Raw genomic sequence first — 14,246 nt, forward strand, 5'->3', positions numbered from 1 at the left:
CTTGTGGCTTTAATTCCATAACAGAAAATATCAGAGTGAAAACTGAAGGTTTGTCTCGCTCTTATGAAACCATGATGTCTAAGCCACATGACACAAAGACAGGATTTCCATTCTAATCACAAATACATGTTTTTTTTTATTGAATTGTATTTAGGAAACATCTGATGAATTCACACATACATAGATTCTTTATGTTTTGCAATGAAAATGGAAAAATTGTGCATTTATTTATGTACAAATATACATAGAAATACAATATCCAAGGCAAAAACTGTTCAGTTCTAATAAGCTTGAGTCACTATTTGGTATTACCCCATTTGTCTTTTTAACACAGCCTAAACTCTTTGGGAAGCTTTCTTGTAATTTCTTTTAGACGTCAGGAATAGTTCTGAAACATTTGTTGTCAATATGATCCCACACCACCTCAGTATATTGGGGGGGTGGGGGCGGTCTTGAAACTTTTTGGGCCACGTTTAGCAAGCTGCTCTAAAATCATTCTTATTTCTGTAACAAAATCTGACCTTAAAAACGTGAGCAGACAGTCCAGTGGCAGCCAGTAATAGAAATTAAGTCAGACAAACTAAAGTCTTAAATAGGCAGTCAAAGGAGGGTGATGAGACACAGCTGTGACTAATCAAATGGGACAAAAACTGAATACAATGCATAAGAACACAAGACTATCAGGAAATAACTAAACAGGGAACACCAACAGGGTGACAGAGATTTCACTAAATACAGGGAAACACTGAAGACAGGAAGATAAAAGAAAGAACACAATACTAATAACTATAATCATGAACAGAAACTGGACAGTAAAGCTAAAAGAAATTAAAATGCAGGATTATTATAAATATAAAGATTAACCTAAAAAAGAGATACAACAAAAGCTCTGAATGTGTGCGGGGCTGTGGGAATGGTGTCCTCTGTCGATTTATCTTTACCCTGTAGGCAAACTGATGAGAGTCCCGGTTATGTTGAAGGCAGGCCTTTATGTATAGCAGCATAAGCCTCTCGAAGCATTTCATGACTACAGACATTAAAGCAATGGGTGTGTAGTCACTGAGGCACTTTGGAGCAGATGACTTTGGCACGGAGAGATAGTGGACTGTGACAGTGAGAGGTTAAACATCCCGGTCAGGACTCCCTCTAGCTGGTCACCGCAGGCACAAAGTGCTTTACCAAGTACTCCATCTGGCCCAGCAACTTTCCTGTTCACAGCTTTCAGCACCTGCTGTTCCTGGAGGACGAGAGAGCGTGGCTGGTGGACTCTGGAAGCGGCTCAGCTGTGTCAGGGCTCTTTGTCTCAAAGTGAAAGAAGAGATTATTTAATTCTTCTGCCAACGTGGTGTCAGCAGTGGTGGAGAGGTCATTGCCCTCAGCCCGAAAAGGGTAGAGTGCGCACTCCGGCTCAGGGGCAAGTTTCTGCCCCAAGTGGAGGACTTTAAATATCTCTAGGTCTTGTTCACGAGTGAGGGGAGGGGAGAGGGGAGCGCAAGATCAACAGACAAATTGGTGCTGCAACTGGAATGATGCCGACGCTGTACCGGTCATAGATGAATGGATGGGTGGATCGATGTCTTGCTTTCATACTTTTTTGTTTTTCTGCCCATTTTTATTCTATGTTATTTCTATGTCTGTGTTATCTAAATGCGTCCTATTTGTGCTCTTCCTCACACTGTCAGTACATCAAGGACTTCTACAACAAGACAGTGGTGGGACGCAATGGAACAGGACTCAGTGAGGACACCCTGACCCTCATGTACTCTCTCACTGTGTCTGTATTTGCTGTTGGAGGTCTGTTGGGTTCACTCATTGTGGGAATGCTGGTCACACGCTATGGCAGGTAAAACACTCGTCTTCATTTTTTGGGAAATGTAATTACTGAGAAGTATAGACATGCTACTGTAAGGTATGTGTGGACTGAAATTTCATATATGCAACATACAATATAATTTTAAAAAATCTCTGTAAAGATACACTGTAAAAATAAAATTATAAAAAAAAACACCATAATATTCTGGCAGATGGGATGCCAGAAAAATACCTTAACAGAAGTTTATCATCACTGCATGGCAAAGATCCTTGGACAAGATACTAACCCCAAGTTGCTCTCCGATGTATGAATGTCTTTGAATGTTAGGTTGAAAGCACTTAAGAATAGATTAGAATAGAATAGCCCTTTATTGTCATTGTACATGTACAATGAAATTATGGGTGCTCCACACCAACTATGCAGGTATAAAATATAAATAGTCAGACAGCAGGAATAAAAAAACAAACAGAAGAGATATCTACAAACGAGTGGACGACACACAATAGAAAAGGCACACATTTGAAGAACAGGTTGCAAAGTGCTTGGAAGTAGTGCATGGACTGAGGAGAGTCTGTGTGGGAGTGGCCTCACCATGGCTCAGATTGGTGGGTGGGTGGTCAGGGGTGGGGGGATAGTGCTTGTTAAGAATCCTGATTTCCCTGTTTGTGAGTCTGGAGGTTTGGGACCTGTTTGGCCTGAGGCACCGTCCACAGGGCAGTGGGTCAAACAGGTGGTGGGCAGGGTGCACAGAGTCACCTGTAAAGGCCCTGGTTTTACTGAGACAGGAGGAGCTGCCGATGGACTTTAGGGATGGCAGAGTGCAGCCAATATTTTTTGGGACAGTGTTAATTGCCCTTTGCACTGTCTTCCTGTTCTTAGTAGTGGCACCTGTGCACCAAACACTCAGGCAGTAGGAGAGCATGCTCTCCAATGAGGTGCTGTAGAAGGCCAGCAGCAGCTTCTGGTCCTGGTTATTCTGCCTCAGGACACGGAGGAAGTATTCAGCAATTGCTGGGCTTTATCATCCTTTGGATTTATTTTGAAGAGGCATCTGCTGAATTAAATACAAAAACTTAAAAAAAGACAAACCCTGAAACAATTAGTAGTCGGTGGAGAAAAATGGACTTTACATTTATATATTTTTTATATAGATCACTAATAAAAGCTGCAAAATAGTGGTGGGAGTCTGCATGTTACATAGTATAAATATGCATATGCATTTGTGATCTGTAAGGTTGGAATGAGAGACATGAAAATTGAGTACTTATAAACCAAAAGGTTGAACGCCAATAAATAATATAATGAATCTGCTGAGAGAAAGAAAAACAAATCTGTGGGAGTGGAGGGGACGCTTGAATTGATACATCTGTTTAAATCCAAAGAAGCATGTGCACTGAAGTCAATGTATTGTAGGTAGCTGAAAAGCGAAAACTGCTAACATCACCTCAGTCATTAGCTTTCTAGCAAGCCCACACTCCTCCTAATATAATGAAAGGGAAGAGTTAGTTCAACAGTCAATAACAATTAGCTTGTTAGAGTCTTTACTCCAGTCTTTACACAGCTTTACTGTGTGTTATATTACCAGGTTATTTCTACTTAGGTTCGATATACTTGCGTTGGAGATGCAACATGTACCATGTCTGCTGCAAAAGCCAAGTAATTACAATTATATTTTGACTATTTTGACTATTTTTTAAGTTATATTTAAAACAATACTAAATAACACTAATTATATTTTTATTATTGCAAGCTTGTAATTTCACAGGCATTTATGATTTATTGTTCACAATCATTATATTTGTATCTGTATTAAGAATAATATAGATCATGCATTTCTATTTTTATTATTTTTCTTTTACCATCTGTAAAATGTTGTCACTTTACACTCAATGCATCAAGTGGTATTTGTGTTTACAGCATAAAACTAGAATTGAACAGGCTTATCTTTTAAATAAAGATGATTTACAGCTTTTATAGTTTTTTTCAAGGTTTTTTACATTAGACATGTTAAATCACAGACAATGTTTTTAAAATTTTATTGATATTTCATACATTTCATGCAAGATTTATATAAAGCATTTTTTTTACAGTGTAAATAAAAAGAATATGCTATGTCATATACTGGGAGGAGTCATTAGGAGCAATATCACTACAGTGCTTTCAAACACAGATTCTAAGATTATCAGGTCAGTTACTTTAAAAGTTTTAGAGACTCAAACTTTCACCCTCAGCTGAGAGAAAATTGGTTTGGATTTTTTGGAACAAAAAAGGAAAGCATAGACGAGTACCCCAACTAATGCACACAAAACCAAAAATATCTGCCTCCACTATATTTAACAAGATAAATTGGATCAGATTAAAATTTCCCATTTGTGCTGCCTCTCAGGTCTCTCAGCCTGCCCAGCTCAAGTCATCTATAACAGGAGCTGGAATTGTGCATACAACGGAGCTACACTTTCCAATAAACATGGAAAGCCAGCAGAGCTTTCAGGAACAATATAGACACAAAAAGGCAAAGATATTTATGAAAACACTGAGCTGAAAAGACAGACATTACTTTTGTACTTTTTAGTATATTAGTCTATTTTTAGATTTCAACAGTCCTGATGGAATGCAGAGCAACTTCCAAGGGCACTAGCCAGTCAACACACATTCATGTGGAGAAAATATGAGCAAGTGTAAGAATCTGAGCTTGAAAAAGGCTCGAAAAAGATTGTGATGGGTAGATGACAGAGTCAGAGCATCACCAAAACAGCAGCTCTTGTGGGATCTGCAGGTCAGTAACTATCAAAAGTGATCCAGAGAAGAAATACTGATTCTGACAGGATCATAAGCAGCCAAGGCTCGCTCATGCATTTGTGATTCAACAGATGTGCCACTGTAGCTCACATTGCCAGAAATATTTATGCTGATTCTGATAGACACAGTACATCACAGTTTGTTTAGGGTGCTGCATAGCCAGCCAGTGGGCAATGCACTGCAGTCATTTGGTTATAGTCCCATGTATGGCCTCCCTGTTAGCATCTTATGCCTGCTGTTATGTACTGGATTGCCTTAGGAGTATCTTTGCACAGCCTGGTGGTCTTGCCTGATGTGGTGAACTCTTGTGGTTAGAGTTTGTAACTGTGCTGCCATGATTAGTGCCTCTGTGGTATCTTTCAGTCCACCTTTGTCCAGCCAATGGTAGGATTTCTTGATATCAGCCACTCCTTCTTTCTGCTGGTTGTACATACTGGGGCCAGTTCTTTCATTGTAGCTCCAGTTCGTGCTTCTCCTCTTTCCTGCCTGACGTATTCGATACATGCGGGATCAGTTGTGGCCGCCTGCCTGATGTACTCATGGATCTTAGTTGTTTCATTCTGGATAGCGGTTCTGACGCTCACTAGTCTTTGACCCATAGGGCCTAAGTGGTGATTGCCCGCATCTTATTCTTATTCTTATTCTACCCATTCAGCTGACTCCTCAGGACTTGACTTACTCTCTGCAGTTGGTTGCAGCTTTATTAGCGGCCTCTCAGTGTTCCCCATTGCCTGTGTGATTCCCAAGTACTTGTAGCTGTCCTCAGTGTCTGCAGCATTGCTTTCTACTGGTGCAACCCTCTCAGTTTTGACTAGCTTCTGTCTTTCTTACCATCCAACTACACATCTCCAGTCCAAATGACATTTCGATGTTGTTGCTATAGATTCTAGTGGTGTGGATCGGTGAATAGATGTGTCATTCATTCCTGGCATACAGTTTGATGTCATCCACATAAAGAAAGTGGCTAATGATTTCTCCATTCCGTAGTCGGAATCTTTAAAGAGTCTTGTTGATGAGCTGGCTCTGGGGGTTCAGGCTTTTGTAAATCGCACACTTTACCCAGTGAAAATTGGTTGAGTCTAACACCTCTGCCGATGTTCCTGGGCCTGGAGCAAATTTTATCATGATAGTCTCCCCAAAGTGTGCAGCTTTGCTCTCGGGTCCAGAACGTACTAAATCTCATTTTTTGCTGGGCTTGGACCTTCCTCACAGTTTTCCTTAATTAGGTCCAACACCCCCCACGGCCTTCTGCCAAACAACAACTCAAAGGGAGAAAATCCCATGGAGCCCTGGGGCACCTCCTACACTGCGAACAACAGAGGGTCTATCCAGGGATGCCAATTGCATTCATCCTCATTAATGCACTTCCGAAACATGGTTTTATTCAGCGGCTCCACCAGCCCATCAGTCTGAGGGTGGTAAACGCTGGTCCGAATAGATTTAATGCCCACTAATTCATACAGCTCTTTTTCTGTGTGTGACACAAACAGTGTCTCCATGGCACCTTACCGGTACGCTGTACATCTCTCTTCAGCCGAAGGAGGGAGTTGGAGGGCCAGAAACACAGAATACCTACCCCACCTACATCTGTGAGATTCATAGTTACACTTAATTCATAGTTCCCTGTCTTCTCGCAGACAACATATCATCCTCTCTCCACTTTTCCACAAACATAATTTGACACAAACTTCAAGCATCAATTAGTTTTCATTAGTATATTCATATTGATATAATCTCTATCCAATTCAAACACAGAGGAATACATTCTTTTAATTAAAAACTGTGTTTGCCAACCACAATTTACTCAGTACAACTTCTTTTCACTGTGTGCCTGTGTGACATGTTCAAGGTCACAGCCTCTCAGCCGGCCTGTCTTGGAATCATTTCATGGATTATATTTTCTTACTTATTATATTGGTTAAACTTAAACATACATAATATAATATATCTATATATTAATATATCTGATTAGCTTCTGATCAGTATTAAGTATTATCAGGAAAATCACATATGAATTATTATTTCATGTTCAACTATTAATACGCTTAATACCAATGCTCTTATTCAATATCATGTATTATGATGGGTTGATGACACATTTCTCCTTTTTTCCATTCCACATTCCTGTCAGTCTACATTAAAATGAAAATAAAATCATATTTATAAGCTGATCAATTTCTTCACGTAGCAGTTTTATGGTTAATCACAGCGTATGAGCAAGATGTGTAAGCATTTTATGGCTATTTGGGACTTAAACAGGTGTGCACGCCGATATCAGCGTGAAATAGTCACGCTGGTCCACCGTGTTCATTTCACACTATCCAAAGTGTGAAATGAACACACATGCAGAAGTTGCATGAGGAAGATAATATGCTTAAAACCAAGAAATTGGTAGTGAACAAAAATCGTATGAAGTACATTCCAGAGTGCTTAATTGCCAGAAATGATTAAGCTAGGCAGCTAATATGTATTTACATGAAAATGTGTTAATAATACTTGTTTAAACACATTTCTGTGACTAATGTCACAGATTGAACCACCGACCTTCTGGTTAGTGGCTGACCTGCTCTGCCACCTGAGCTACAGCCACCTCTTGTCCCATGTCCATTTCATGCTTTCAAGAAGCAAAGTGTGAAACAGACACAGTGAACTGGTGTGTCTATTAGACATTTTGCAATGATCCTAGGTTGGTTATGTGTATGACTGTGTATATATCAGGGGATGGGGTTTCTGTTATTGTCCTTGCTGTTTCTTAAACCTCTGGGTTGCTTACTTTTATGTACTTTGTATGTGTACTTTCAGGAAGGGGACAGTGGTAAACACAACAGTGTTGGTGTTTATTGCTGGTTTACTCATGGGCTTCAGCAGGATATGTGGGTCACCTGAGATGATCATCATTGGCCGTTTCATCACAGGAATTCACTCAGGTATACACACACACACACACACACACACACACACTGTGTGCAGCTCCATAAAGAAATATTGAGAAACCACCAAACGTCCCCACTTTTTTTTTCCAGTAGCCCTAATCCTCTGCCATAATAAACACATTCTCAACTCTTTATATACTTTATTTACTATGAAAATAATATTTGAAAGTGAATCAGAGTAATATTATAACAGTCTTCTTCTTTGCTCTTATTCTTGCAGGCATCTCTCTAAGTGTGGTACCAATGTACTTGGGTGAGATAGCACCAAAGAACTTGCGAGGTTTCCTTGGTCTCGTGCCGAGCATCTTCATTGGAACTGGAGTTTTTGTTGCCCAAATCCTCGGCCTACACGAGCTTCTAGGAAAGGTAGAGTCAAAAAACCTGCGTGTGGACTGGACTGTAGCATACACTGCTAACAGGATACTTTAAATCAAACAGTCAAGATGTGATTGAAGACTTTCAATTTCAAACATTCAAAGGGTTTTACAAAATGCATTCTAAAAACTGTTTAGGAATCAAAGACAATGTTATACATAGTCCCCACATTTTCAGAGGCTTGTGATTGATTTGTTGCCAAACCAAAATATTGCCATTAATGAATTATTGCTTCTCCCTGTGGTGTTTTTCTCACCACTTATTGCTGGTAAGCATAACTGTTTTGTTACTGTTGTAGGAGGAGCACTGGCCCCTCTTTCTTTCAGTGATTGCTGTACCCACTTTCATCCAGCTGATGTTGTTGCCATGGTTCCCAGAGAGTCCTAGGTACCTGCTGATTGAGAAGCACAACATCCATGCTACCATCAGAGGTCAGTTTTGTTTTAGTTCAACATTAGGTTGGAGGATGAAAAAAACAGCGGTACCATTTCTGTAGGAAGGGTTAGGGTTACAGAAATGTTCAGTTGAGACATTTATTCCTTTACTGTGCTTCAGCAGTTTCTTCTTATTTTGTTTAGCTTCATTTAAGTGTTGCTGCTTAAAGAAAGCTGTAGAATTGATTATATTTTGTACTCTATTATAGTAATGATCTGCAATACATGCTGACCTGATTTAAAAATGATGGTGCTGGGACAGGGGTGCTATATTCTGAGAAAAAAAAATCAAAATATATGAGATTAAAATATTCCTGAGAATCCAGAAAATATAATATTTTCAAACTATTTTTTCCAAAAGGCAGGGATCTTGTTGTTCATGAGGGTAAGATTATAAATATAAGTTAGTGGCTCAACTATAAAATCTTAAGCCAGTTTAAGAAAATAAGGATCAAGTTTATCAAGACCAACAGCTTTAAAGCCCTGTCTGCCTCCAGGACAGAGAGAGAAGTTAAAAAGAAAAGGAAGCCTCTTTTTTATCAGTCAGTTTTAATCCTGGATTTAGGAGGCCTCACAGTTTTAAATGAGTAACATGTGTATTTAAAACTGAGAAAAGGCAAAAAATCTACAGCCAGGACATTTTCATAAAACTCTAAGGTTTGACAATGTGGAAGGCAGGAACTGAACCCCAGTGATGATGAAGCCGTGATAATGTAAGCTGCAGCTTACGTTACACTTTTGTGGCCACTTTGTTAGTGTGGCCACAAGGAGGTGTGATGAGGACAAAAGAAACCAATGAGCATGGCACATTTACACACACTGAGGTGGTGGTGTGGTGACTGGGAGCTTAAAAACTTTACAATCACAAGGACACCACAAAATGCCACCCTGAGAATATCTAGTTCAAAACTATGCTAGAAGGCACTCAGGTCTGTTATACTTGAGACAGAGATGGGGTCCAGGGTATAAAATAAATAGTTTATTGACAGCTACTTAAAAAACAGACATCAAATAAAAGTTGTTAATTCAATTGCATATATACTGGTAATTGATGCAGAGTTGTGGCTTACTAGTGGTCGAATGGGATGCCAGATGACGATGAAGTCAGAAGAATCATCAATGCGCACGTGTATCTCACCTTTACATGCACTCTCACTAAGGTGCAACTCAAACCAGGGTTGCAAAAGTAGCCACATGACACAGAAAACACAAAATAAACTAAATCTTAAAAGAAGGACTACAAAATAAATAAACGCTCTGGGTCACCACAGAGATCCAATCAGATGTGCCTGAGACAGAGAACCGACTAAGGCTAATAGTGGCCAGCCAATATATTGAAATGGACAGTAGGAAAAAAGGGGAAAAGTCAAAGCAGCAGCACTTCTGTAGCATAGCTCAGAGAAGCATTAGCCTGCTGTAAAGCCTTTAGGCTCCCACCCAAAAGTCCTGCAATACGTAGTAAAATTTGCATTCAAAGTAAAAATGATAGTGACAGAAGTAATGCTAAGATCATGACAAGTCAAAAGTATATACCAATCAAATGGTGCTGCGCGAGTTCCAGATAAAAAACGGCCAATTCAGGCTTCTGCAGCTACGACCGGTATAGCTTCAGTTATCTCTCTCTCATTTAGATCCAAGGTGGGCTTAGTTAGCATGGGGGAGCCTAGACTGGGGACCCTTATTAATAAAGTGTGTGTGTGTCTTCTAATCATCCTCTCTGATATTGATTTGAGAAGATCTATGGTATTACTTTGTGAAATCATGTCAACATGCTCCCTAACTATTTTTTTTCCATCTTTTTGGTGTGCTTATGTGAAGTCCACTGACGTGCTGACTTCACATAAGCATGTGTAAGTTTGACAATTTTATGTTGAAAAAATATTGTATCTGCTTTAAATGAAGGGTTTTTGTGAAGAAAATGTCCTGTGAAAACTGGATGTAATGTTTGCAGTTGCCTCGTTAATGCCACGAGGAGGCACTTTTGGTCCCAGATAAACTGCTCTGCTCGGGTACTGCAGTTCTTCTGGGATTTCCCTCCACGCACATCTTGGGTTTACAGATAATGGTAAAAAAAAAAAAAAGGACAAAATATCCAGTTATCAGCTCTTCTCTGGTCAAAAATATCCATGTTGATGCCAGAGGTCAGATAAAAATGGCCATCCTGCTTCAAAGAAGGCAACAGAACTCAAATAATTACTAATTACAACCAAAGCTTGCAGAAGTGTTTCTCTGAATGTACAATATGTTAAACCTTGAAGCAGATACAGCATTAGAAGACCACAAAAGGTGCAACTAATGTCAGTTAAGAATAGGAAACAAAGGCTATGATTGGCTGCCTGCTCTGATGAGTCTGCTGCAACTTTTGAATGACAAAGTCAGGATTTGGCACAAGCAACATGAAAAAAACCTACCGAAGGGTCTGGTGAATCTTTTATCTAATTAAACATAATTTAGTTCGACTGTTATTTTTTAATAAAGGGGACTTACTTAGCATGTGTTGTGCATGCAGAGCTTGCCTAGCTGGATTTGGATTTGGTCAGAATTACCATCATTGAAAATTAGCACAGTGAATTAATTCAGTTTAATTTGTACAGTACCAAATCACAACAACAGTCACCTCAAGGCACTTTATAAGTTAAAGACCCTAGAAAAATACAAACCCTCACAGGAAGCCTCCTGAAGTACAACTAACGGTGGATTCAGCATCTCCTGATCCAGGCCTAGCTACAGTATATTCTTTATCCAAAAACAAAAGATGTTAAAAATGTTTAAAGTAAAACCAACCAGCGTTGTGTGTCGTGGACTTCTCCACCAAAAATGTCACACAACTGATAGATCATGTGACTCAGACAACTCTGAAACAGTCATGCAGACATACAGGCAGGTTGAAAGGTGCAGCTGTCTTGTTTTATAAGATTCAGATCACAAATACTCCACTAGTAAACAGGAAATGCAACATGCATGTTAATGAGGAAGTCAAATTTGCAGAGAAGAAGATTTTATTGATAGGTTTAATTTATCGTCACTTATCGTTACTTCAGCTGAAAAAAAATGTAACTGAAACAGAACAAAATCCAGACTGAAGAGTCGAGTCAAAGTTCTTAGGTAGTCCGCCTTGAGGTGGAAACCCAGAGGAGTTCAGAAGGATTGCTATTTATTTATGTATTTATTTATTTTTAAATCTCATAAATCCAGGGAGTTTTTCTCAGAACACAGTCCTCCTCCCCAGTTTTTTATATATATATATATATATATATATATATGTCTCCAAAAGTTGAATCTGTTCATCTGGACGTAGCGTTTAGTGGGAGAAACGTTTCGTCACTCATCCAAGTGACTTCTTCAGTCTCAGCTGACTGCAGGTTTCCCCAAACCTTATAAACAGTACATTTGCATAATGACTGAACCCAGCCCACTGAAGGAACAATGGGCTGGGAGGTCAGTTCCTTAATCATAATTATGCAAATTCCCATGACCATTGATCAACAATCACTGACCAAAACCCACTGATCAAAGATGAGTGACGAAACGTTTCTCCCACAAAACGCTATGTTCAGATGAACAGATTCAACTTTTGGAGATTTACTTTCCTGGATGATTGAGAATGCATCAAGACATATATATATATGGTTTTTTTTATGTATATGTATATATGTACATATATACAGTGGCTTGCAAAAGTATTCAGCCCGCTTGAACTTTTCCACATTTTGTCACATTACAGCCGCAGACATGAATCAATTTTATTGGAATTCCAGGTGAAAGACCAATACAAAGTGGTGCACACATGAGAAGTGGAACGAAAATCATACATGATTCCAAACATTTTTTACAAATAAATAACTGCAAAGTGGGGTGTGCGTAATTATTCAGCCCCCTGAGTCAATACTTTGTAGAACCACCTTTTGCTGCAGTTACAGCTGCCAGTCTTTTAGGGTATGTCTCTACCAGCTTTGCACATCTACAGACTGAAATCTTTGCCCATTCTTCTTTGCAAAACAGCTCCAGCTCAGTCAGATTAGATGGACAGCGTTTGTGAACAGCAGTTTTCAGATCTTGCCACAGATTCTCGATTGGATTTAGACACCAGACAGGTCAGGGATAAAGTTATTGAGAAATTTAAAGCAGGTTTAGGCTACAAAAAGATTTCCCAAGCCTTGAACATCCCACGGAGCACTGTTCAAGCCATCATTCAGAAATGGAAGGAGTATGGCACAACTGTAAACCTACCAAGACAAGGCCGTCCACCTAAACTCACAGGCCGAACAAGGAGAGCGCTGATCAGAAATGCAGCCAAGAGGCCCATGGTGACTCTGGACGAGCTGCAGAGATCTACAGCTCAGGTGGGGGAATCTGTAGGACAACTATTAGTCGTGCACTGCACAAAGTTGGCCTTTATGGAAGAGTGGCAAGAAGAAAGCCATTGTTAACAGAAAACCATAAGAAGTCCCGTTTGCAGTTTGCCACAAGTCATGTGGGGGACACAGCAAACATGTGGAAGAAGGTGCTCTGGTCAGATGAGACCAACATGCAAAACGCTATGTGTGGCGGAAAACTAACACTGCACATCACTCTGAACACACCATCGCCACTGTCAGATATGGTGGTGGCAGCATCATGCTCTGGGGGTGCTTCTCTTCAGCAGGGACAGGGAAGCTGGTCAGAGTTGATGGGAAGATGGATGGAGCCAAATACAGGGCAATCTTGGAAGAAAACCTCTTGGAGTCTGCAAAAGACTTTGGACTGGGGCGGAGGTTCACCTTCCAGCAGGACAACCACCCTAAACATAAAGCCAGGGCAACAATGGATCGGTTTAAAACAAAACATATCCATGTGTTAGAATGGCCCAGTCAAAGTCCAGATCTAAATCCAATCCAGAATCTGTGGCAAGATCTGAAAACTGCTGTTCACAAACGCTGTCCATCTAATCTGACTGAGCTGGAGCTGTTTTGCAAAGAAGAATGGGCAAGAATCAGTCTGTAGATGTGCAAAGCTGGTAGAGACATACCCTAAAAGACTGGCAGCTGTAATTGCAGCAAAAGGTGGTTCTACAAAGTATTGACTCAGGGGGCTGAATAATTACGCACACCCCACTTTGCAGTTATTTATTTGTAAAAAATGTTTGGAATCATGTATGATTTTCGTTCCACTTCTCACGTGTACACCACTTTGTATTGGTCTTTCACCTGGAATTCCAATAACATTGATTCATGTTTGTGGCTGTAATGTGACAAAATGTGGAAAAGTTCAAGGGGGCCGAATACTTTTGCAAGCCACTGTATGTGCATATATATATATACATATATATATATATATATATGCACATACATATATATATATATATATATAAACATAAGTATAAGTGTGTGTGTGTATTTTCTCTTTTCCCAATCTCTTAGCTCTGAAGTGGTACAGAGCTAAATGTAACATCCAGGCTGAGATTGAAGAGATGCAGGAGGAGCAGCGCTCCCTGTTGTCAGTGGAAACACTGTCAGTATGGAAACTGATGCTGGATGACACGGTCCGATGGCAGGTGCTGAGTGTGGTGGTCATCAACATTGGCATGCAGCTGTCTGGCATCGACGCTGTAAGAACAGTAAATAGTTATATACACATGTAGATGTTGTTGCAGAAATCACCATTTTTGCATTTTTACAGCTGCTGAGGTGTTAAAGTATGGTGGAGCATCGGAGTCATGCACATTGAAATAAAGCATTTTATGAATGGATAAACAAATCTGTAGTAAAATATGAAATATGAAATGCATTTACAAATTACTTTTTAATGTAATTTATTGATTGACACATTAATGCAGTCATTAATCATGTGATAATTTAATGAATAATAATACGTGTAATTATAAATAAATATTTATAAATATATTATTAATCC

The 14,246-nt window shown here is 39.6% G+C and overlaps 1 protein-coding gene across 1 annotated transcript in view; it reads left to right on the forward strand.

Annotated features, from left to right (window-relative positions):
• The window catches only part of slc2a15a (solute carrier family 2 member 15a), a 44,027-nt gene that overhangs the window by 15,248 nt on the left and 14,533 nt on the right, over positions 1 to 14,246 (forward strand). Inside the window, exons 3-7 of the mRNA XM_003456688.4 lie at positions 1,683 to 1,843; positions 7,415 to 7,539; positions 7,766 to 7,911; positions 8,219 to 8,351; positions 13,754 to 13,941. Coding sequence (XP_003456736.1) covers positions 1,683 to 1,843; positions 7,415 to 7,539; positions 7,766 to 7,911; positions 8,219 to 8,351; positions 13,754 to 13,941 — 753 coding nt within the window. The remainder of the gene's footprint in view (positions 1 to 1,682; positions 1,844 to 7,414; positions 7,540 to 7,765; positions 7,912 to 8,218; positions 8,352 to 13,753; positions 13,942 to 14,246) is intronic.

The sequence above is a fragment of the Oreochromis niloticus genome, linkage group LG13 (genome assembly GCF_001858045.2).
Source record: "Oreochromis niloticus isolate F11D_XX linkage group LG13, O_niloticus_UMD_NMBU, whole genome shotgun sequence".
Lineage (NCBI taxonomy): Eukaryota > Metazoa > Chordata > Actinopteri > Cichliformes > Cichlidae > Oreochromis > Oreochromis niloticus.